General features: G+C 39.6%; 1 protein-coding gene across 1 annotated transcript in view; it reads right to left on the bottom strand.

The window, feature by feature from the left end:
* LOC135741132 (calpain-2 catalytic subunit-like) overlaps positions 1-22,901 on the bottom strand; it is a 42,189-nt gene that overhangs the window by 18,961 nt on the left and 327 nt on the right. The window contains exons 2-19 of the mRNA XM_065259777.1: positions 20,951-21,020; positions 8,753-8,871; positions 8,486-8,619; positions 7,960-8,125; positions 7,185-7,268; positions 7,012-7,097; positions 6,867-6,941; positions 6,089-6,249; positions 4,736-4,905; positions 4,640-4,651; positions 4,327-4,538; positions 3,830-3,866; positions 3,236-3,301; positions 3,083-3,140; positions 2,938-3,002; positions 1,486-1,564; positions 1,277-1,393; positions 1,109-1,167 (exon numbers count right to left, since the gene is read on the bottom strand). Coding sequence (XP_065115849.1) covers positions 1,109-1,167; positions 1,277-1,393; positions 1,486-1,564; positions 2,938-3,002; positions 3,083-3,140; positions 3,236-3,301; positions 3,830-3,866; positions 4,327-4,538; positions 4,640-4,651; positions 4,736-4,905; positions 6,089-6,249; positions 6,867-6,941; positions 7,012-7,097; positions 7,185-7,268; positions 7,960-8,125; positions 8,486-8,619; positions 8,753-8,871; positions 20,951-21,020 — 1,770 coding nt within the window. The remainder of the gene's footprint in view (positions 1-1,108; positions 1,168-1,276; positions 1,394-1,485; positions 1,565-2,937; positions 3,003-3,082; positions 3,141-3,235; positions 3,302-3,829; positions 3,867-4,326; positions 4,539-4,639; positions 4,652-4,735; positions 4,906-6,088; positions 6,250-6,866; positions 6,942-7,011; positions 7,098-7,184; positions 7,269-7,959; positions 8,126-8,485; positions 8,620-8,752; positions 8,872-20,950; positions 21,021-22,901) is intronic.

The following is a 22,901-nucleotide window of genomic DNA, read 5'->3' as shown; positions in this document are numbered from 1 at the left end:
AAAGACCTTTTATAATAAACCGTTATGATTTTTTAACCTTAGAATGAGACGTTTTTATCTACATACCCTTACATGGAGGTCGCCATTTTGTGCCACCATGTTTCTACAGAAGCTCTTAATGGACAAACTTTTTTATTAAGTTGTCTCCAATCATGACATGTTTGTCCTGTGGTGGCTACCGTAGCTTCTCTATGCATTTCAAAAGCGATGGGTGAGCTGTGAACTGAGCTGTTGGTTGCAATTTGGAACCTCACCACTAGATGGCGCTAAAATTTACACACTGCACCTTTAATGTAAAGTGTTACCAATATTATGGGTAAAAAAATGAAGTTTATAATAAATGAAATATTGTAATAATAAATGATTAATGAAATGAAACACAAAAGTATACTCTTAGACATGAAACACATTTTTTTTTCAAGAAACTCGAGATCCTGAGATCCTTTACCATGAACAAATTGCATTTCAAAGACAGTTTAAAATAAATTTAAATGATACACTCAGGTTTATTTTCCTTTATCAGCCAACACATTCTTCTCCTTGGAATTCCCAATCTTCTGTTTTTGCAGGAAATTTGTGGATTTTTAACTGAGGGCCAAACAAAGCCACTACAAAACAAAGCACATAGACACAATAATGATCTATAGACCCCTTCAAGGTTTGTAAACATTGAATGACTATCGGGTGCGCGCGCAGCATGGGGTCAAACTGTTCATACCATCCAGGCTTTATAATTTAATCTAACAGGGCTGAAAAATGATGATTTACCTCAAATGAAGTGAGCACTACAAACACAAGCCTCTTTGATATTTGCATTGTCCCAGTCTGCACGTTAATTGCTTGCAGCCGCAGATGTTGTATTTTTTTGTTTTTGAGATTCTGCAGGAATCGCGAAAACTTAACGGAAGACCTGGTGCGATTTTCAAAGCCCACAACGTAAGTAGGCATTTTTGACGATACCGAATAATACGCAACTCAATCTGCTGTCATGACTTTTCTGACCCCGACATGCGCAGTGGGAACCGCCTGTGACGTGAACCGTGAAGGGGTCTATAAACTCTTTCAATTTCATTTAAATTGATAATCTGAATTAACATTTGCACTTTACCTGCAGGATATCCAGCTCGATTTTCCCAGTATTCTTCTTATTGAACAATTTAAATATTTCTGTGTAGATCAAAAAATCAAATAAACATAACATTTTTGGTAATGTGACAGAATAAACTGGATCTGATAGTTAGTAATGGGACAGAAAATCATCCACATCAGAACTTACTGAAGAGCATCTCCAAACGGATCAGGCAGCCCACAAAGCTATCAAAGTCAATGGCATAATGAGGGTCGGCATAACGTGAGACTATCACCTGAAGTATTTCACCGTTCACCTGGAACCCTTTGGAAAAACACACAGATTAACATTTTCATAATACATTAAGGAGAAAAGATCTGTCTGTCCTAACATAAACAAATGTAAATGATAATTACCTGCTATTTTTAGTGCATCTCTCATCTCATTGGAACTCATAGTGCCTGACTTGTCCGTGTCACGGTTCTTAAAAATGTCCTGGTGAGGACGGAAAATAATTTTTAGTATTTACATCGAATAGAATTGCACATACAATTGCTGCTTTATGGCAACACTTAATTTTTTTACCCTAAAAAAAGATTCATTCAATTTACTCCAATTTTTTAATGTAAGTTACTGCAATACATTTTTTTTTAAATGTAGCTTAAATAAATTTATTGCAACCACTTACCTTACAAAAATTTATTAAATAGAATAAATAATTTTTTGTGTGTATTGTACTGTAAATACAGTTGACACTTCTCTTTTGAGTTTTTAGTCCTGTGCGTGCAGATTTTGGTTATTTACAAGATTAAAAACTGCTTTCTGCAACCAAATTCACTACCAAATATTTCTGGATCTTTATCCACAGTGTTTGAAAATCCACTAGGCCAAGTTTGCCACTGCCATCTTTCTGCACTGAGAGTCAAGGGTCATGATGGGGTTATGATAGTCATGTGATTAATACTGCATTCTGTGCGCTTACAATAAAATGACACAAGAATATATGAGGATATCTGATTATTCTAAAAATAACCCTTACAATGTGCAGATGTAATAATTCAGATAAAATTGTAAACATTAGGTTTGTTATTAGATGTATAAATGTTTAAAAGAGACGCTTACGTTCAAAAAATACTTACAAGACACAAATTTAAAACTAAAATCTGATAACTCATGAGATTAAGCGAGTATCTGGCAAACCTGAACGTTTTTTGATCATAAGCCCCTTCGAACCATCTGCAGCAGGCTCGTATTTTGACATGACATGTGATTGCACATAGGTTCACATGACGCGCCAAACATATATTTTGAAAAACATTATTTTATAGTATTTTATAACCCATACAGTATACAGTGCAAAAAATAAATTTCAAGAAAAAAATTCTTAGTATTTTTGTCTTGTTTTCAGTAAAAATATCTAAAAATTTCTTAAATTCAGATGCTTTTTCTTGATGACCAAAACGACCCAAGAAAATAAGTCTAGTTTTTAAACCAAAAATATCAAATTTAGGTGATTTTGTGCATAAAACAAGCAAAAAAAATCTGCTTATGGGGTAAGCAAAAAATCTTGAAAATTTTTCTTAAACACTAAATTTAAGAAAATTTGCTTACCCCATTGGCAGATTTTTTTGCTTGTTTTATGCACAAAATCACTTAAATTTGATATTTTTGGTCTAAAAACTAGACTTATTTTCTTGCGTAATTTTACTCATTTAGAAAAAAGCATCTTAATTTAAGAATTTTTTGATATTTTTACTGAAAACAAAACAAAAATACTAAGATTTTTTTTCTAGAAAATCATTTTTTGCAGTGTATAATCCACTAATCCATGCATTAATTGTTCATATGATCCAGTGAGGAAAGGATACATCTAGTAAGCTGATAATGTGACGACATGTTTCCATACTGAAACCATCAGTCTTTATATCAGTTCCTGTGTAAGAACAATACAAAATGTTACTGTGAGAATAACCAACCGTCAGGATATTTAAGTCTTAATGTGAATTTTCTTACTTTTAGACACAAAGTTGTTTAGCATCTGCTGTAGCTCCACCACAGACAGCTGTGAGTCCTTAAAAGAAAAGACAAAATTACACCTCGACATTACCGTGATAAATAATAAAACAATAATGCAAAAAATAAATACCACTCAGTCATTGAACTCACATTTCCAGCAAACTTCATAAAAAGTTGTTTATAACTTGGGTCCACATCACACTCAGATATGTAATCCTGATAAAAATAAAAATATATAAGGCAACTGCAGCTAAACTCGGTTGTCACTTCACTTTTTATTGCTTAACCTAATCCTGTTCCGTACACACTTCAGTGTGTAACAAACAAAAACTTGTGTGTAGTGTGTACAGAACTGAACTGAACAACTATTCGTAGATGAATTATATCTTGTCAAACAAAAGAAAAATTTCATGTCAGTTGCTCATGTCTTTTCCTAATATCGAACAACAAAACATTCTAATATAATACAAACTATATGTAATAGATCAGAGGTTCTCAAACTGGGGCCCCAGTTTTATGACATTTTATAAAATACATTCATTTATCATGAATTCTGTGAAATGAATCCTAAAAAAATAAGGCAGCACTACTTTGTTTAATTTAATGTTTTGTTTAATTAAAATTTGAAGTTTTAGAACCGTTTTGTCATAAATTTTCTTTGGGGGGGCCGCGAAGGAATGCATCGTACACAAAGGGGGCCGCACACTGAAAAAGTTTGAGAACCACTGTAATAGATTATTTTACCTTTGTAATATTTGCAGTGATATTTACATCCATTGGGCTGCATGGAAAGGAGACAGAAATATATCCATTGTGCACTTGTTAGTTAAGGTAACAATGTATCAAGGGGGTTAATACTTTGTGTCAGAAAACATCATTTGGATTACTTTAGTGATGATACTTTAATGAGTTAACTTTTTAGGGCTTTCCCCAACTGCAATGGATTTGACTGATGGCGCTCTAACAAGTAAACAGGAATATGCACTAAATTAAAGAAAAAGTGAATCACTGGTCTTAAAAAGTGGGTGGGTCTTGTACATTAACACACATAATGGTTCTGATGCCCATGACCCCAACCCTAAACCCAAGTTCTAACCCTTTAAAGTGGAGCCAGAAAGTGAGGGCTGACCAACATGTCCTTACTTTGCTCTTTTTAAAGATAGCTATACAAGTACACATACACATCTTTTAAAACAAGCACTTGGCAGTACCATAGTATCATAAACATATTTTGGACAAACCTGGCGACCGCCTCTTTCTCTGTAAACACACGCAGTACGAAACTACCCTGCCGATTGGGCTCAAAAGTGCAGGGAATGATGACATATTCTCCAGGAGGCAACTTAAAGCGTTCGCTTATCTCTCGCATGCTGGCGAAAGACTTGGTCCCCGCAACCATTTTTTTTTGCAGCAGCACATCCGAGCCAAAATGAACATTACTGCGACCCTTGTACTGGAAAAACATTCATAGCCACAAACACATATCAAGATGGATTACATTACCAAACTTTCAAAGAAAACTTTTATTACACTACATACAGAGCATGTACACACCTCATCTGGAACCTGAAACACAGATACAAAAGGACATTGTAATGTTGTCAGTAAGACTTGTGTCAGTGTTTATATCTGTATGTGTGTTAGGGTTACCTTATAGATGGCAAATCCAATGCTATTCAGGTCCCTTCCAAAGCGTTTATCTTTGCGCCTATCTTTCTGCATCAATCCAACCAGCAAAGTGCAACCATCCTTTCCATCATGAGGGTCATCATCAACATCCTCAAGCTTGATCACAAACTGAGGGTTCGAGCAGAACGTACCTGGAGAGAGAGAAAGTGAGAACCCTTGTGGGCCGTTTTTAACAACAAAAAAAGAAACTTTCTATGCAGTTTGGCTGCGTTTTGTGGTCCTGAAAGCGCAACGGTAAATGGTTTCCAAAGGCAAATTATTGTGAAAATCTGGGAAGTCATGTGCATACTTCTTCCACCCCATTAAGACACCAAGCGACTAGCAGTAGCAGAGCGATTCATTCCAATCGAAGCTTGGTGACTTATTAAAGGTAGGGTAACAGATTTGATCCTGAAACATTTTTAGTTATGCTGGTTAAAAGTCTCCTCACATCCTGATAGCAATCACTGTGTTAAGTTGTTTAAATGTATGTGTAGAAATTTATGTCATCTATGACCAAAAAATGTTCAACAAATCATAGATTTCGGTCCGAACGGACGTTTCCTTTTTTGTCCCTCATACGTAAGCGTAATTTGAATTCCCACCGCGCAGCGAGTCCACGCATACACCATACGTCATCGGCGCGTTCAAGTGCACTCACCTCCTGTCTGTAAACAGTGAGAACAGCAAAGTTTTCTGCTGAATTGACAACCTACACAGTAGCCATAAAACTAAATGCATCTTTTATAACAACAACAGCAAAAACTGCCTAGATTAGCAAAGAGCAAAAACCCAAATTAACATCGGTAACTTTACTGCTTTACCACGAGATGCATACAGCTGCAGGAGGCAGAGGGTCTGAAAGGGTCGTTGCACTGTTTATTTTGGTAAGGTAAGTACGCGATATGTTTGTATTGAGATGGATTCAGATATTCTACTTTGATGAAACATTGTGTTGCTTATGAAATTTGTGTTCGTTTACGGATTAGCATAACGATATAGTTACTACCTCTACACAACCGAACGTGTGCTTAAACTAATTCTGATGTAAACCAGTTGTTTATGTTGGTTATTTTGGAAGTGTTATTCACTTTGTACTGCAAAGTTTTCTCACTTTTTCAGTTTTCTGAGACATGAGACGTGACCGTCTGATCTGTGCGTGTTCATGTGTTTTGTAAGAGCCGTGACTTTGGGTGGCGATTTGACTTGAGGGTGGGATCGGGATTTCATTGCTAGGCGGCTACCGTTAGCATTTTTTCAAAATGTGTTATCCTACCTTTAACTAAACTAATCTTGTGATTACCTCTTAAGTATCTTGTAATTGGTTTAAAATACCTCTATTGTTACTGCACCCTCCTGCCGTGGATCCTGGTCTCCAGTTGCCGTCAAACTGGCAGTAACTCCAGTGACCCACCTCTTCACTGGTCAAAGTGTCTGGAGTCAGATTACAAATCTCCAGCCTTGAGAAATACTGCACAAAGTCTGAATATGCCATCCTGACAGGAAGAGAAAGAGAAGGAAATATGTCTATAAGATGAACTTAATATGAAATAAGTACATCTGGAAAAATTTGTCAAAGGTCTGGTTTGTCTCAAGGGACACTCCACATTTTTTGAAAATATGCAAATTTTCTATTTTCGGCTACTTTGTAATATCATTGCACCTCCTGCAGTCATGTTACGGCAGCAAGTCCTTGATTATCACACCGGAACGAGAGTATAGTTCCTAGCCATATCGGCCTAGAAAATCGCAACTTTTAATTTTCCGCCGGTCTTAGTACACGATGTAACTACAGAAGAGTCCAGTTTTAAATCGGAAAAATATCGAAACTCTGGTTATTTTTGAGCGTGATGCTAATGGTCTAATCAGATTCAATAGATTATGCTAAGCTATGCTAAAAGTCTTACCGCCAGAATCAGCTGAATGGATTCCAAAATGGTAAAAATCAAATGTTTAACTCTGGGGACCTAAAAATTTAGCATATTTTCCAAAAAGTGGAGTGTCCCTTTAAAGGACAAAACCCCATAAAGCTGTACTGAATTTCTACTTTTTGTTTCAAATATGAATGCATTTTGTTTAATTTACTTAAATGGCCTGATCTTAAGTTTCTTACCAGAATTCTCCATCCTCAGCTGAATAATTCAGTTTAGCTTTCTCCTTCGGTGGGACATTACTCCATTCGCTGGACCTGAAGAAAATATTTTTTTTACGAAGCTCTCAGGTACGATTACACAACTCACAATCGGGAATAAACTCACTTATCGCTCCACGGGCCTGTCCACTCCACCTTACCCCACGGGTTCCTGATACGAACCAGCTGCACCGGGCGTCCCATGTAGTGAACCTTAGTTTTAAAAGGAAATCAGCAGGACTCTTTATGCTAATTGCTTATATTTAAAAAAAAAAGTATATTTTACAAACAGTTTCTCACCTCCTCTGCGCCAGTAAGGGAGTATGCGTGTCTTTTCACCAGCTTCAGGCTGGTCACCGCTTCCAATTCATTTGCATTTGCATTCTACAGTCAGATAATCAGAGTAATCAGAGTTTAATGTTAATCGTCTGATTGCTCTTTTGCAAGGACTTCTGGGTTGGTAAAGTGCGTAAAGCCTGCAGCAGTGCGGGCCTCGCCGAAGACCGCATCAAGGGTGCAAAGATTTTTGAGCGCTGATGAGCACACTTCGGAGCTTAAAAATTACAGTTTGGTCACCCTACGGACTCGTAGATTAAAAAAAGCATGCGCAATTTAAAGTCACGAGACCAAAAGTCCACTTGAAGTGCACCATTTGGGACAGGAGCTTTATCAATCGTTTCGGTACACTTTATATTTTAAGTACTTTTTGAAAAAAGGTTGTTAGTTGTGTTTTGTATGTTGTGTTTTATATAAATGGGTTTGTTATTTGCCCTAAATGCCTGAATAGTGTAATGTGTAATATAAATACAATTAATCCTGACGGTTTATATCCCAATGCTTGTCATCATAGCAAAATTATACCCCAATATATATAATTTAATACCCTAATATATTAAGTTTCACCTGCTGCCGGTATAAACGCTAATTAAATAAACACATTTGTTGGTCGTATTTAGGGGAATGGAAAAACGACCAAAACAATAGTTTGGCGGATAGGTTGGTAATATTGTCTTTGCATTGACATTATGGTCAACAACTTAAACCCAGTAGAAATTATGAAAGTTTGATTACTTACAATGGAGCAGCCAAGCAGGGAGCCCAACCCAAGTGCTTTCTGAATGATCTTAAACAGATATGGAGGGGCTTTACTCAATTCATAGCTCTCAGCAATCCCTCCTGTAAAGTCCTCAAAACCTTCAGTGGTGTTACCACCCGTCAGAGCTTCATACGAGCCATTGAGCCTACAAAATATTATGTATACATTTATACATGTGGCAGAAGCTTTAATCCACTTTTAACCTGGTGTTGTTAATGCCATGCTGCACCAGGAACAAATATTTAATACTTTATGTATTTTTAATATGCGTACTTTTGTATTATATGTATATTTTTTATATACCCCCTTATTTAGTGGAAGTCAAATATGCAAAATTCTCCATTTCATGAACATTGTATGTTTTGCAGGCAATGTAAGCTGTGTATTTTGTTAGCTGAGGCTTACCAATCATTTCGAATGTCTCAGATATCATGGTGTTCTGCATTAGGTCCTTTATTATTATGAATAAACACATAACCTTTACCTTTCTATATCTCATACTCACTTTGCATAGGCCTTCTCCAGCAGGGCGCTCCAATACTCTGAACCCTCGGCTGAGTGAACGAACAGCAGCTTTCCATTTTTGGTAGGCAGGCGGTCATCAATGACAACATCCACCCATTCACCATACTGCCAGAACTAAAGCGAAAAGGCATCAGTCAACCCCCCTTGTTGGTCAGATTTTTTGACACATGTCCCTCCACTTTTTGTTTTTCTGACAGAATGAACTTGAGATACCATAAAAATGATTAAGATTCATAACAAATCTGACCTGAAAGTGAAAAATGCCGGCGTAACCATCCTTGAAGCTCTGATCAGGCGGGACTACAAGTTCCAGAATGTTGTTATCTAGAGTCAAAGAGGCAATGGCTGCCAGAAGCCAACAGTCACCTGCACAGAGATCAAAGGTCATGAGATAGAGACTCCTTATTCATTTTTCAATTAGCTGATGCTTTTATGCAAACTCACAATAAATATAGTAATCTGGGTGCAACCTGGGTTTAAAGGCACGATATGTAGGATTTTTCGCCGCTAGAGGTCGCTATTTCACAATAGCAAAGGTAAAGCATAATGACATCATGAAGGAGAGTGGAATGATGGGAGATGTTGTTTTCAACATCCAGAGAGTTAATTAACTAATTTTTCTCACCTGTACGTTTATAACATTATTTTATGACATCATAACGAACAACCCAATCTCGCGAAAATTTGTGTTATCTTTACAAAAAATTGACTTAACGTTTTCGTGTTATTGACACAAAATCGCTGTTTTCATCTTAAAAAATCTTATTATTATGTTGGCTTGACAAAGCCAACATACTGTTCTTCGATCTAAGCTTATTAGTGGTGCTTGCATTTATGCAAAGCATCACTATTACTATCTTGCATACTTATTATTATTATTAGTGGTGCTTGCATTTATGCAAGGCATCACTATTACTATTGCTCATACTTATTCTTATTATTCTTATTCTGGACACTTTTTTCGGCGCGTAACTCGTCCCGCACGGTTTGTCATAGACCCATGAAAGATAGCTCAAAATGACCGGTTTATTGAGGAGAGGTGTGCTATGACTTTTATAAGGGATCGGGTGCAGGATTTTCGAAAGGGGGGCGAAAAACCACCCGAAAAATCCCATTGACTTAACATTGCGCCCAACTTTGACGGGTCATAGCTCAGCTCGAGGATTTGGTAGAAACTTGTGGGTTACAACATTTGAAGAGGGTGGTAGACTCTGTAAGAACATACATCACAATGGGGTGAAAGTTGTACCCCTGGGGTGTAGGAGGCGCCCAAAAGTGCCCCATTGACTTATAATGGGTCACGGAACATGCCCATATAAGGGAATAAGAATTTTCCTGATGGGATATCTTCGAATTACAGTGTCGTAGAATCAAGGGGGTGGGCTTATTTTACTCAGGCATCCAATCAGTCTCTCGGGAGCGTCCCAGAGCTATTAAGCCACGCCCCTAGCAACCATTTTGGGCACCCTAGCAACATCTCCCATAGACTGCCATTATAAAATGCCCAGATGGATATCTTTGTAGCACAGTGTCATAGAGACATGGGGGTGGGCTCATTTTACTCAGGCATCCAATCAGTCTCTCGGGATCCTTAAAGACTTACCAAGCCACGCCCCTAGCAACCACTTTTGAGCACCCTAGCAACATAAAATTCAAACAGTTATATCTCGGCATCAGAACATCGTAGAGACACGGGGGTTGGACCGTTTTACTTGTGACTAGGGGTGTAACAATTGGGCACATCATTGGCCACTCCCAAGCCACGCCCCTAGCAACCAAATTTGAGCACCCTAGCAACCGAATAAACAAAGCCTTATATCTCCGCATCAGAACATCGTAGAGACACGGGGTTTGGACCGTTTTACTTGTGACTCGGAGTGTAATCACTGGGCACATCATTGGCCACTCCCAAGCCACGCCCCTAGCAACCAAATACAGTACCCTAGCAACAGAGTAAACAAAGCCTTATATCTCCGCATCAGAACATCGTAGAGACACGGGGGTTGGACCGTTTTACTTGTGACTCGGAGTGTAATCACTGGGAACATAATTGGCCACTCCCAAGCCACCCCCCTAGCAACCAAATACAGTACCCTAGCAACAGAGTAAACAAAGCCTTATATCTCCGCATCAGAACATCGTAGAGACACGGGGGTTGGACCGTTTTACTTGTGACTCGGAGTGTAATCACTGGGCACATCATTGGCCACTCCCAAGCCACGCCCCTAGCAACCAAATACAGTACCCTAGCAACAGAGTAAACAAAGCCTTATATCTCCGCATCAGAACATCGTAGAGACATGGGGTTTGGACCGTTTGACTCGTGACTCGGAGGGTAATCACTTGTGGATGCCATTTTTTTCCCTAGCAACCAAATACAGTACCCTAGCAACAGAGTAAACAAAGCATTATATCTCCGCATCAGAACATCGTAGAGACACGGGGGTTGGACCGTTTGACTCATGACTCGGAGGGTAATCACTAGTGGATGCAATTTTTTTCCCTAGCAACCAAATACAGTACCCTAGCAACAGAGTAAACAAAGCCTTATATCTCCGCATCAGAACATCGTAGAGACACGGGGTTTGGACCGTTTGACTCGTGACTCGGAGGGTAATCACTAGTGGATGCCATTTTTTTCCCTAGCAACCAAATACAGTACCCTAGCAACAGAGTAAACAAAGCCTTATATCTCCGCATCAGAACATCGTAGAGACACGGGGGTTGGATCGTTTGACTCGTGACTCGGAGGGTAATCACTAGTGGATGCCATTTTTTTCCTTAGCAACCAAATACAGTACCCTAGCAACAGAGTAAACAAAGCCTTATATCTCCGCATCAGAACATCGTAGAGACACGGGGGTTGGATCGTTTGACTCGTGACTCGGAGGGTAATCACTAGTGGATGCCATTTTTTTCCTTAGCAACCAAATACAGTACCCTAGCAACAGAGTAAACAAAGCCTTATATCTCCGCATCAGAACATCGTAGAGACACGGGGGTTGGACCGTTTGACCCATGACTCGGAGGGTAATCACTAGTGGATGCCATTTTTTCCCTAGCAACCAAATACAGTACCCTAGCAACAGAGTAAACAAACCCTTATATCTCCGCATCAGAACATCGTAGAGACACGGGGTTTGGACCGTTTGACTCGTGACTCGGAGTGTAATCACTAGTGGATGCCAATTTTCTCCCTAGCAACCAAATACATTACCCTAGCAACAGAGTAAACAAAGCATTATATCTCCGCATCAGAACATCGTAGAGACACGGGGGTTGGACCGTTTGACTCATGACTCGGAGGGTAATCACTAGTGGATGCAATTTTTTTCCCTAGCAACCAAATACAGTACCCTAGCAACAGAGTAAACAAAGCCTTATATCTCCGCATCAGAACATCGTAGAGACACGGGGTTTGGACCGTTTGACTCGTGACTCGGAGGGTAATCACTAGTGGATGCCATTTTTTTCCCTAGCAACCAAATACAGTACCCTAGCAACAGAGTAAACAAAGCCTTATATCTCCGCATCAGAACATCGTAGAGACACGGGGGTTGGATCGTTTGACTCGTGACTCGGAGGGTAATCACTAGTGGATGCCATTTTTTTCCTTAGCAACCAAATACAGTACCCTAGCAACAGAGTAAACAAAGCCTTATATCTCCGCATCAGAACATCGTAGAGACACGGGGGTTGGATCGTTTGACTCGTGACTCGGAGGGTAATCACTAGTGGATGCCATTTTTTTCCTTAGCAACCAAATACAGTACCCTAGCAACAGAGTAAACAAAGCCTTATATCTCCGCATCAGAACATCGTAGAGACACGGGGGTTGGACCGTTTGACCCATGACTCGGAGGGTAATCACTAGTGGATGCCATTTTTTCCCTAGCAACCAAATACAGTACCCTAGCAACAGAGTAAACAAACCCTTATATCTCCGCATCAGAACATCGTAGAGACACGGGGTTTGGACCGTTTGACTCGTGACTCGGAGTGTAATCACTAGTGGATGCCAATTTTCTCCCTAGCAACCAAATACATTACCCTAGCAACAGAGTAAACAAAGCCTTTTATCTCCACATCAGAACATCGCAGAGACACGGGGGTTGGACCGTTTGACTCGTATCTCGGAGTGTAATCACTAGTGGATGCCAATTTTTTCCCTAGCAACCAAATACAGTACCCTAGCAACAGAGTAAACAAAGCCTTATATCTCCGCATCAGAACATCGTAGAGACACGGGGGTTTGACCGTTTGACTCGTGACTCGGAGTGTAATCACTAGTGGATGCCAATTTTCTCCCTAGCAACCAAATACAGTACCCTAGCAACCGAATAAACAAAGCCTTATATCTTCGCATCAGAATATCGTAGAGACATGTGGGTTGAATTGTTTTTTCTTTTGGCTTGGAGTATAATCATATATTGTCCCCCGAAATTTGCCACAGCAAGCACCACTTCACATTTTCTTCAGGAAATGTACCTATCTAGTTATGTTGGCTTGACAAAGCCAACATACTGATATTGCATTTAAACTTATTATTATTATTATTATTATTCTTCTGAGACTATTTTTCTGCAGCTAACTCGTCCTACAGCTTTCAAGCTACATCCACCAAATTTTCCACGGACATTCAAACTGGTCTGACGAAGCGGGCTATATCTTTTCAAAGGGATCCGACTTATAGAATTCCTAAAACGGGACATCAAAATTCCGAAAGTCCCATTGACTTAACATTGGACAAACTTTGACGGGTCATAGCTGCGAGTGAGAAACTTGTAGAAACTTGTGGCTTACCACATTTAAGGAGGCTGACAGGCTGTGTAAGAACATACCTCACAATGGGGTGTAAGCTGTACCCCTGGGGTGTAAGAGGCCCCCAAAATTTCCCATTGACTTATAATGGGGCAGGAAACATGCCCATAAAAGGGAATAAAAGCGTCCCAGATGGAATATCTTCACTTTAGAGTGTCTTAGAGACATGGGGGTGGGCTCATTTTACTCAAGCATCCAATCAGTCTCTTAGGATCACCCCAGAGCTATTAAGCCACGCCCCTAGCAACAATTTTGGGTACCCTAGCAACATCTCCCATAGACTACCATTATAAAAAGCCCAGATGGATATCTTTGCAGCACAGTGTCATAGAGACATGGGGGTGGGCTTATTTTACTAAGGCATCCAATCAGTCTCTTAGGATTCTTATTGAGCTATTAAGCCACGCCCCTAGCAACCAAATATAAGCACCCTAGCAACATAATAAACAAAGCCTTATATCTCTGGATCCGAACATCATAGAGACACAGGGGTTGGGTCTTTTGCTCATGTTAGCTTCATGCTAGCTTCATGCTAAGTCATACTAGCTTCATGCTAGTTTCATGCTAGCTTTATGCTAATTTCATGATAAATCTTGCTAACTTCATGGTAAATCATGTTAGCATCATGCTAGCTTCATGCTAATTAATGTTAGCATCATGCTAGCTTCATGCTAATAATGTTAGCATCATGTTAGCTTCATGCTAATTAATGTTAGCATCATGTTAGCTTCATGCTAATTAATTAATGTTAGCATCATGCTAGCTTCATGCTAATTAATTTTAGCGTCATGCTAGCTTCATGCTAATTCATGTTAGCGTCGTGCTAGCTTCATGCTAATTCATGTTAGCGTCGTGCTAGCTTCATGCTAATTCATGTTAGCGTCATGCTAGCTTCATGCTAATTCATGTTAACGTCGTGCTAGCTTCATGCTAATTCATGTTAGCGTCGTGCTAGCTTCATGCTAATTCATGTTAGCGTCGTACTAGCTTCATGCTAATTCATGTTAGCTTCATGCTAATCCATGTTAGCATCATGCTAGCTTCATGCTAATTCATGTTAGCACAATGCTAATTCATGTTAGCATCATGCTAGCTTCATGCTAATTCATGTTAGCATCATGCTAGCTTCATGCTAATTCATGTTAGCATCATGCTAGCTTCATGCTAATTCATGTTAGCATCATGCTAGCTTCATGCTAATTCATGTTAGCATCATGCTAGCTTCATGCTTATTCATGTTAGTATCATGCTAGCTTCATGCTAATTCATGTTAGCATCATGTTAGCTTCATGCTAATTCATGTTAGCATCATGCTAGCTTCATGCTAATTCATGTTAGCATCATGTTAGCTTCATGCTAATTCATGTTAGCATCATGCTAGCTTCATGCTAATTCATGTTATCATCATGCTAGCTTCATGCTAATTCATGTTAACATCATGCTAGCTTCATGCTAATTCATGTTAGCATCATGCTAGCTTCATGCTAATTCATGTTAGCATCATGCTAGCTTCATGCTAATTCATGTTAGCATCATGATAGCTTCATGCTAATTCATGTTAGCATCATGCTAGCTTCATGCTAATTCATGTTAGCATCATGCTAGCTTCATGCTATTTCATGTTAGCATCATGCTAGCTTCATGCTAATCATGCTTACTTGATGCTAGCTTCATGCTAATCATGTTAGCTTCATGCTAGCTTCAGGCTAATCATGCTAGCTTCATGTTAAATCAGGCTAGCTTCATACTTAAACATACTAACAGCCAGATAGCCTACTAAACTTAACTTCTGTCAAACCGTTTAAACGTACAGGCTACGCTTTGTCAAGCCAACATAAAGTTTGTCAACAAACTTTTCTATCTAGTTATTATTATTATTCTTCTTTTTCTGGACACTTTTTCGGCGCGTAACTCGTCCCGCACGCTTCGTCGTAGACCCATAAATTAGGGCTCAAATCGACCGGCTTATTGAGGAGAGGTGTGCTATGACTTTTATAAGCGATCGGGTGCAGGATTTCCGAAAGGGGGGCGAAAAACCACCCAAAAAATCCCATTGACTTAACATTGCGCCCAACTTTGACGAGTCATAGCTCCGCTCGAGGATTTTGTAGAAACATGTAGGTTACAACATTTGAAGAGGGTGGTAGGCTCTGTAAGAACATGGATCACAATGGGGTGTAAGTTGTACCCCTGGGGTGTAAGAGGTGCCCAAAAGTGCCCCAATGAAAAGTCAATGGGGCAAAATCCCATAGACTTACCATTGCAAAAATTTTGACGGGTCATAGGTCCGAGCCAGGATTTCATAGAAACATGTGGGTTACTAAATTTGAAGAGGGTGCTAGACTCTGTCAGGACGTCCCCCACAATGGGGTGTAAGGTTACCATAGCAACCATTTTGGGCACCCTAGCAACCTATACCATAGACTGCCATTATAAAATGCCCGGATGGATATCTTTGCACCACAATGTCATAGAGACATGGGGGTGGGCTCATTTTACTCAGGCATCCAATCAGTCTCACAGGATCCTTACAGACTTACTAAGCCACGCCCCTAGCAACCACTTTTGAGCACCCTAGCAACATAAAATACAAACAGTTATATCTCGGCATCAGAACATCGTAGAGACACGGGGGTTGGACCGTTTTACTTGTGACTCGGAGTGTAATCACTGGGCACATAATTGGGCACTCCCAAGCCACGCCCCTAGCAACCAAATACAGTACCCTAGCAACAGAGTAAACAAAGCCTTATATCTCCGCATCAGAACATCGTAGAGACACGGGGGTTGAACCGTTTTACTTGTGACTCGGAGTGTAATCACTAGGCACATCATTGGCCACTCCCAAGCCACGCCCCTAGCAACCAAATACAGTACCCTAGCAACAGAGTAAACAAAGCCTTATATCTCCACATCAGAACATCGTAGAGACACGGGGGTTGGACCGTTTTACTTGTGACTCGGAGTGTAATCACTAGGCACATCATTGGCCACTCCCAAGCCACGCCCCTAGCAACCAAATACAGTACCCTAGCAACAGAGTAAACAAAGCCTTATAACTCCGCATCAGAACATCGTAAAGACATGGGGGTTGGACCGTTTGACTCGTGACTCGGAGGGTAATCACTAGTGGATGCCATTTTTTCCCCTAGCAACCAAATACAGTACCCTAGCAACAGAGTAAACAAAGCCTTATATCTCTGCTTCAGAACATCGTAGAGACACGGGGGTTGGACCGTTTTACTTTTGGCTTGGAGTATAATCATAAATTGTCCCCTGAAATTTGCCACGGCAAGCACCACTCACATTTTCTTCAGGAAATGTACCTATCTAGTTATTATTATTATTCTTCTTCTGTTCATACTTTTTACCAATTGTAACTCCTCCTAGAGCTTTCAAGCTACACCCACAAAACTTTACAAAACTTTTAAGACTGGTCCATAGATGGGTGCTATGACTTTTCTAACTGATGGGACCTACCGAATTCCTAAACGGGGCGCTCAAACACCCCAAATTTTCCATTGACTTAACATTGCGACAAACTTTGACGGGTCATAGCTGCAAGCGAGAAATTTGTAGAAACTTGTGGGTTACCACATTTGAAGAGGCTGGCAGGCACTGTAAGAACATACATCACATTGGGGTGTAAGTTTCACCCCTGGGGCGTAAGGACCACCCAAATTTCCCCATTGACTTATAATAGGGGAGGGAACATGCCCATATTAGGGAATAAAAGCGTCCCAGATGGAATATCTTCACTTTAGAGTGTCGTAGAGACATGGGGGTGGGCTCAATTTAGTCAGGCATCCAATCAGTCTCTCAGGATCGCCCCATAGCTATTAAGCCACGCCCCTAGCAACCATTTTTGGGCACCCTAGCAACATATCCCATAGACTGCCATTATAAAATGCCCAGATGGATATCTTTGCAGCACAGTGTCACAGAGACATGGGGGTGGGCTCATTTTACTCAGGCATCCAATCAGTCTCGGAGGATTCTTATTGAGGTATTAAGCCACGCCCCTAGCAACCAAATATGAGCACCCTAGCAACATAATAAACAAAGCCTTATATCTCTGGATCCGAACATCATAGAGACATGGGGGTTGGGTCTTTTGGTCATGTTAGCCTTATGCTAGCTCCATGCTAAGTCATACTAGCTTCATGCTAGTTTCGTGCTAGCTTTATGCTAATTTCATAATAAATCTTGCTAACTTCATGCTAATCATGTTAGCATCATGCTAGCTTCATACTAATTCATGTTAGCATCATGCTAACTTCATGTTAATTCATGTTAGCATCGTGCTAGCTTCATGATAATTCATGTTAGCATCGTGCTAGCTTCATGATAATTCATGTTAGCATCGTGCTAGCTTCATGCTAATTCATGTTAGCATCGTGCTAGCTTCATGCTAATTCATGTTAGCATCGTGCTAGCTTCATGCTAATTCATGTTAACGTCGTGCTAGCTTCATGCTAATTCATGTTAGCGTCGTGCTAGCTTCATGCTAATTCATGTTAACGTCGTGCTAGCTTCATGCTAATTCATGTTAGCGTCGTGCTAGCTTCATGCTAATTCATGTTAACGTCGTGCTAGCTTCATGCTAATTCATGTTAGCGTCGTGCTAGCTTCATGCTAATTCATGTTAGCATCGTGCTAGCTTCATAATAATTCATGTTAGCATCGTGCTAGCTTCATGCTAATTCATGTTAACGTCGTGCTAGCTTCATGCTAATTCATGTTAGCATCGTGCTAGCTTCATGCTAATTCATGTTAGCATCGTGCTAGCTTCATGCTAATTCATATTAACGTCGTGCTAGCTTCATGCTAATTCATGTTAGCGTCGTGCTAGCTTCATGCTAATTCATGTTAACGTCGTGATAGCTTCATGCTAATTCATGTTAGCGTCGTGCTAGCTTCATGCTAATTCATGTTAACGTTGTGCTAGCTTCATGCTAATTCATGTTAGCTTCATGCTAATCATGCTAGCATCATGCTAGCTTCATGCTAATCATGCTAGCATCATGCTAATCATGCTAGCATCGTGCTAGCATCATGCTAATCATGCTAGCATCGTGCTAGCTTCATGCTAATCATGCTAGCATCGTGCTAGCTTCATGCTAATTCATGTTAGCATCGTGCTAGCTTCATGCTAATTCATGTTAGCATCGTGCCAGCTTCATGCTAATTCATGTTAGCATCGTGCCAGCTTCATGCTAATTCATGTAAGCATCGTGCTAGCTTCATGCTAATTCATGTTAGCATCGTGCTAGCTTCATGCTAATTCATGTTAGCATCGTGCTAGCTTCATGCTAATTCATGTTAACATCGTGCTAGCTTCATGCTAATTCATGTTAGCATCTTGCTAGCTTCATGCTAATTCATGTTAACATCGTGCTAGCTTCATGATAATTCATGTTAGCATCGTGCTAGCTTCATGATAATTCATTTTAGCATCGTGCTAGCTTCATGGTAATTCATGTTAGCATCGTGCTAGCTTCATGCTAATTCATGTTAGCATCGTGCTAGCTTCATGCTAATTCATGTTAGCATCGTGCTAGCTTCATGCTAATTCATGTTAGCATCGTGCTAGCTTCATGCTAATTCATGTTAACGTCGTGCTAGCTTCATGCTAATTCATGTTAACGTCGTGCTAGCTTCATGCTAATTCATGTTAGCGTTGTGCTAGCTTCATGCTAATTCATGTTAGCTTCATGCTAATCATGATTAGCATGAAGCTAGCATGATGCTAGCATGATTAGCAGGAAGCTAACATGATGCTAGCATCATGCTAGCTTCATGCTAATCATGCTAGCATCATGCTAATCATGCTATCATCGTGCTAGCTTCATGCTAATCATGCTATCATCGTGCTAGCTTCATGCTAATCATGCTAGCATCGTGCTAGCTTCATGCTAATTCATGTTAGCATCGTGCTAGCTTCATGCTAATTCATGTTAGCATCGTGCTAGCTTCATGCTAATTCATGTTAGCATCGTGCCAGCTTCATGCTAATTCATGTTAGCATCGTGCTAGCCTCATGCTAATTCATGTTAGCATCGTGCTAGCTTCATGCTAATTCATGTTAGCATCGTGCTAGCTTCATGCTAATTCATGTTAGCATTGTGCTAGCTTCATGCTAATTCATGTTAGCATCGTGCTAGCTTTATGCTTATTCATGTTAGCGTCGTGCTAGCTTCATGCTAATTCATGTTAACGTCGTGCTAGCTTCATGCTAATTCATGTTAACGTCGTGCTAGCTTCATGCTAATTCATGTTAGCGTCGTGCTAGCTTCATGCTATTTCATGTTAGCATCATGCTAGCTTCATGTTAATTCATGTTAGCATCATGTTAGCTTCATGCTAATTCATGTTAACATCATGCTAGCTTCATGCTAATTTATGTTAGCATCATGCTAGCTTCATGCTAATTCATGTTAGCATCATGCTAGCTTCATGCTAATTCATGTTAGCACAATGCTAATTCATGTTAGCATCATGCTAGCTTCATGCTAATTCAAGTTAACATCATGCTAGCTTCATGCTAATTCATGTTAGCACAATGCTAATTCATGTTAGCATCATGCTAGCTTCATGCTAATTCATGTTAGCATCATGCTAGCTTCATGCTAATTCATGTCAGCATCATGCTAGCTTCATGCTAATTCATGTTAGCTTCATGCTAATTCATGTTAGCATCATGCTAGCTTCATGCTAATTCATGTTAGCATCATGCTAGCTTCATGCTAATTCATGTTAGCATTATGCTAACTTACTGCTAAACATGCTAACATGGTAACTTTTGGTATCATGTTTACGGAAAGTTATAATACTAAACTAAACTTGTTTTAAATTTCTCTCAATCTGTTTTAAACGTTCAGGCTAGGCTTTGTCAAGCCAACATAAAGTTTGTCTTCAAACTTTTCTATCTAGTTTTATATTTAGTTTTCTCATCGTTATTTCATATTTTTATCGTAATGGCATATGTTTATCGTTATTTCATATTTTTTCGTTATTTCATTATCTGAGGGGAATTTTATGCTAAAACTTCACATAGGTACTCTGGAGACACCAAAGATTTATTTTACATCTTCAAAAAGTCCCCTTTAAGTCACTAAAAGAGAATGCAAGGAAGAAACAAGGCAGACAAAACAGGAGTTTCTCTGGATTTACCAATCCTTGGGAACTTTGGGGATAATGTTAGTACACAGCTGCGTTAAATATATCACACTTTGCAAGTGGTTTTTGGAAATTTTATTACAAAAATCTTACTTTAAGTGTCAACATGAGCTTACTTAAGGACATGAGCTTAACCTAAAGACTTTGAGTTATTGAGCTAACCACTAAGCCACATCCCCAAAATCTTAAGTCTTTTTCCACAACTTTTATTTGTTGAACACACACACGCACACATACAGCGGGGAAAATAAGGATTTGACACATCAGCATTTTTATCAGTAAGGGGATTTCTAAGTGGGCTATTGACAAAAAATTTCCACCAGATGTAGCCATCAAGCCAAATATTGAATTCATACAAAGAAATCAGAACATTTAAGTATACAAGTTGAGGCATAATAAATAAAGTGAAATGACACCCAAACCATGGCATGTATCTTTAGTTTACCTAAAGCCCCTTGGCAGATGTCGGTCCGCTTGGCACCATCCACAATAAACTGGGGTTTTGAACACAGCTCCTTTAAAACAGGGAAGTTAAAAAACTTTTCATATTTCATGAATAAAGGCAGTTGATTTATATGCAATTAATTTAAGTAAATTATTATGAAATTTTTACTTTTATATTTAAAAAAAAAAATCGCCTATTCATTAATGTTTTCTGTGATCTGATGTAGTGATAAACTGAACTTTGAAATTTCCACATCCAACTGCTATCTCGACATGTTAATGTTAGAGTGTTTTCAAATATGTTGGTGCGCACCGTGGTGCGACCTCGGAGCGCACCAAAATACATTGTATAATTTTTCAGTTAGTGCGGTTCACATATTCTTTTTTTACTGTACTTGAAATGCCGCACCGTACACCACGTGACAACGGTCAGAGCTGTCATTGGTCTCTGACAGCTGTTACCGTCTCATGACCACCCCCAAGTTTCCACGACAACCAGCCTGACAGGGAGAGCGCAGCTATCAAGATGTGGAGATAAACGATGCACGTCTTTGCGAAGTTTCTTTGCTTGAACGCAAAATTGCGTAGCTGTTCTATTAAAGCCTTACTCACGGAGCCGTTTGCTAAAGAGCACGTAATGCCACTTTTTGTGTGTGGAGGACAGCTATGCATTTATAAAATCATCAGCTCAAACGTAAAGGAAACAGCGAATCTCTGCAACGGACCAGGATTGGGTTGTTTGTTGTTAACCCACAATATAACACCCGGCTCACGTCACAACGAAAGCCCAGTGGCTCAAACATGTGGAGAACTTCCTGTATTTGGTTCGGCCCGAGGTCCAGCAGTGTTCACACCACAAGTGGGTCGCCCCAGAGTTCGGCAACAGCTGTTTAGAGCGGTCTCGGAGCGGCCGTTTAGTGCGCACCCGAGTGCGGGTGATGTGTTCACACTGACACAAACAAACCGTACTCGGAGCGACACGTCATTTGGGCCGACCTAAACAGTGTATGTGTGAAAGCACCCTTAGTTTAATATTCATGTATAGATAATATATAGATAAAACCGTCAAATAAATAAGACAGTAAAGTTAAATCTGAATATCAATAATTTGTGGTTCGCGACTATGCTGTAGCACAACTAATGAGCCCTTAATTGCAGATTGATGGGACTAAAAGTGGCCATGGACTTTTCATCACACCCTGCTCGTAAAACACTATAGCAGCACACTGGCTTATTGATGCTCAGACCATTTTATGACACCACAGTTCGTAAAACTCACAGGGGTCCAGATGGGTTCGTGTCCATGTGCCTCTTTAATTAGGAGTGCTAAAGGGTGCATTGATGTAGGGTAGGTGATGTAAGTGACTGTGATGGCTGTACATTGACAAGTACTAACGTTGTTTTATTCATTGAAATGTTTGGAATAGTCATACGCTCATTTTTTCAGTAGCCTTCTATAGTTCATTTTAAGTTTACTTTAAAAAAGTTACTGCAAAAATGAAAAAGTTATGGATTTTTTTTTCTTACTGAACTATCATACGCATTTTTTTCTATGAATGGATGAATGACATCAGCAACAAGCTATTGTTTAGGTATTTTAAGCACAATACAGTGTAATCTTTGTACATCATTTTTTTTAAAAAAATCAGTACCATCCTGTTTTCCAAGATGTTCTACACGCATTGTCTATTAATTCCTTTTTCCGTTTTCTTTGTATTTTGCACTTTGTTTTTAATACAGTGTTTTGTGCTGAGACAAAGTGGATCAACTTGTCGGACATCATTCTGGGTATTGGCATGTACAGTGGCTCTGAATTGTCTCAAAATTCTTGCTACTGATGCGAAAAACAGAAAAATGAACCTCTGATTTTTTTTTACGATAGATGAAAGTTTAAAGGCAGTGTAAATGTGATTGACACAATGTGAGGTCTTATTTATTCTGTAATGTGCGGA

Source organism: Paramisgurnus dabryanus, chromosome 24 (genome assembly GCF_030506205.2).
Source record: "Paramisgurnus dabryanus chromosome 24, PD_genome_1.1, whole genome shotgun sequence".
NCBI classification, from domain to species: Eukaryota; Metazoa; Chordata; class Actinopteri; order Cypriniformes; family Cobitidae; genus Paramisgurnus; species Paramisgurnus dabryanus.
This window is presented reverse-complemented; position numbering and strand designations above follow the sequence as displayed.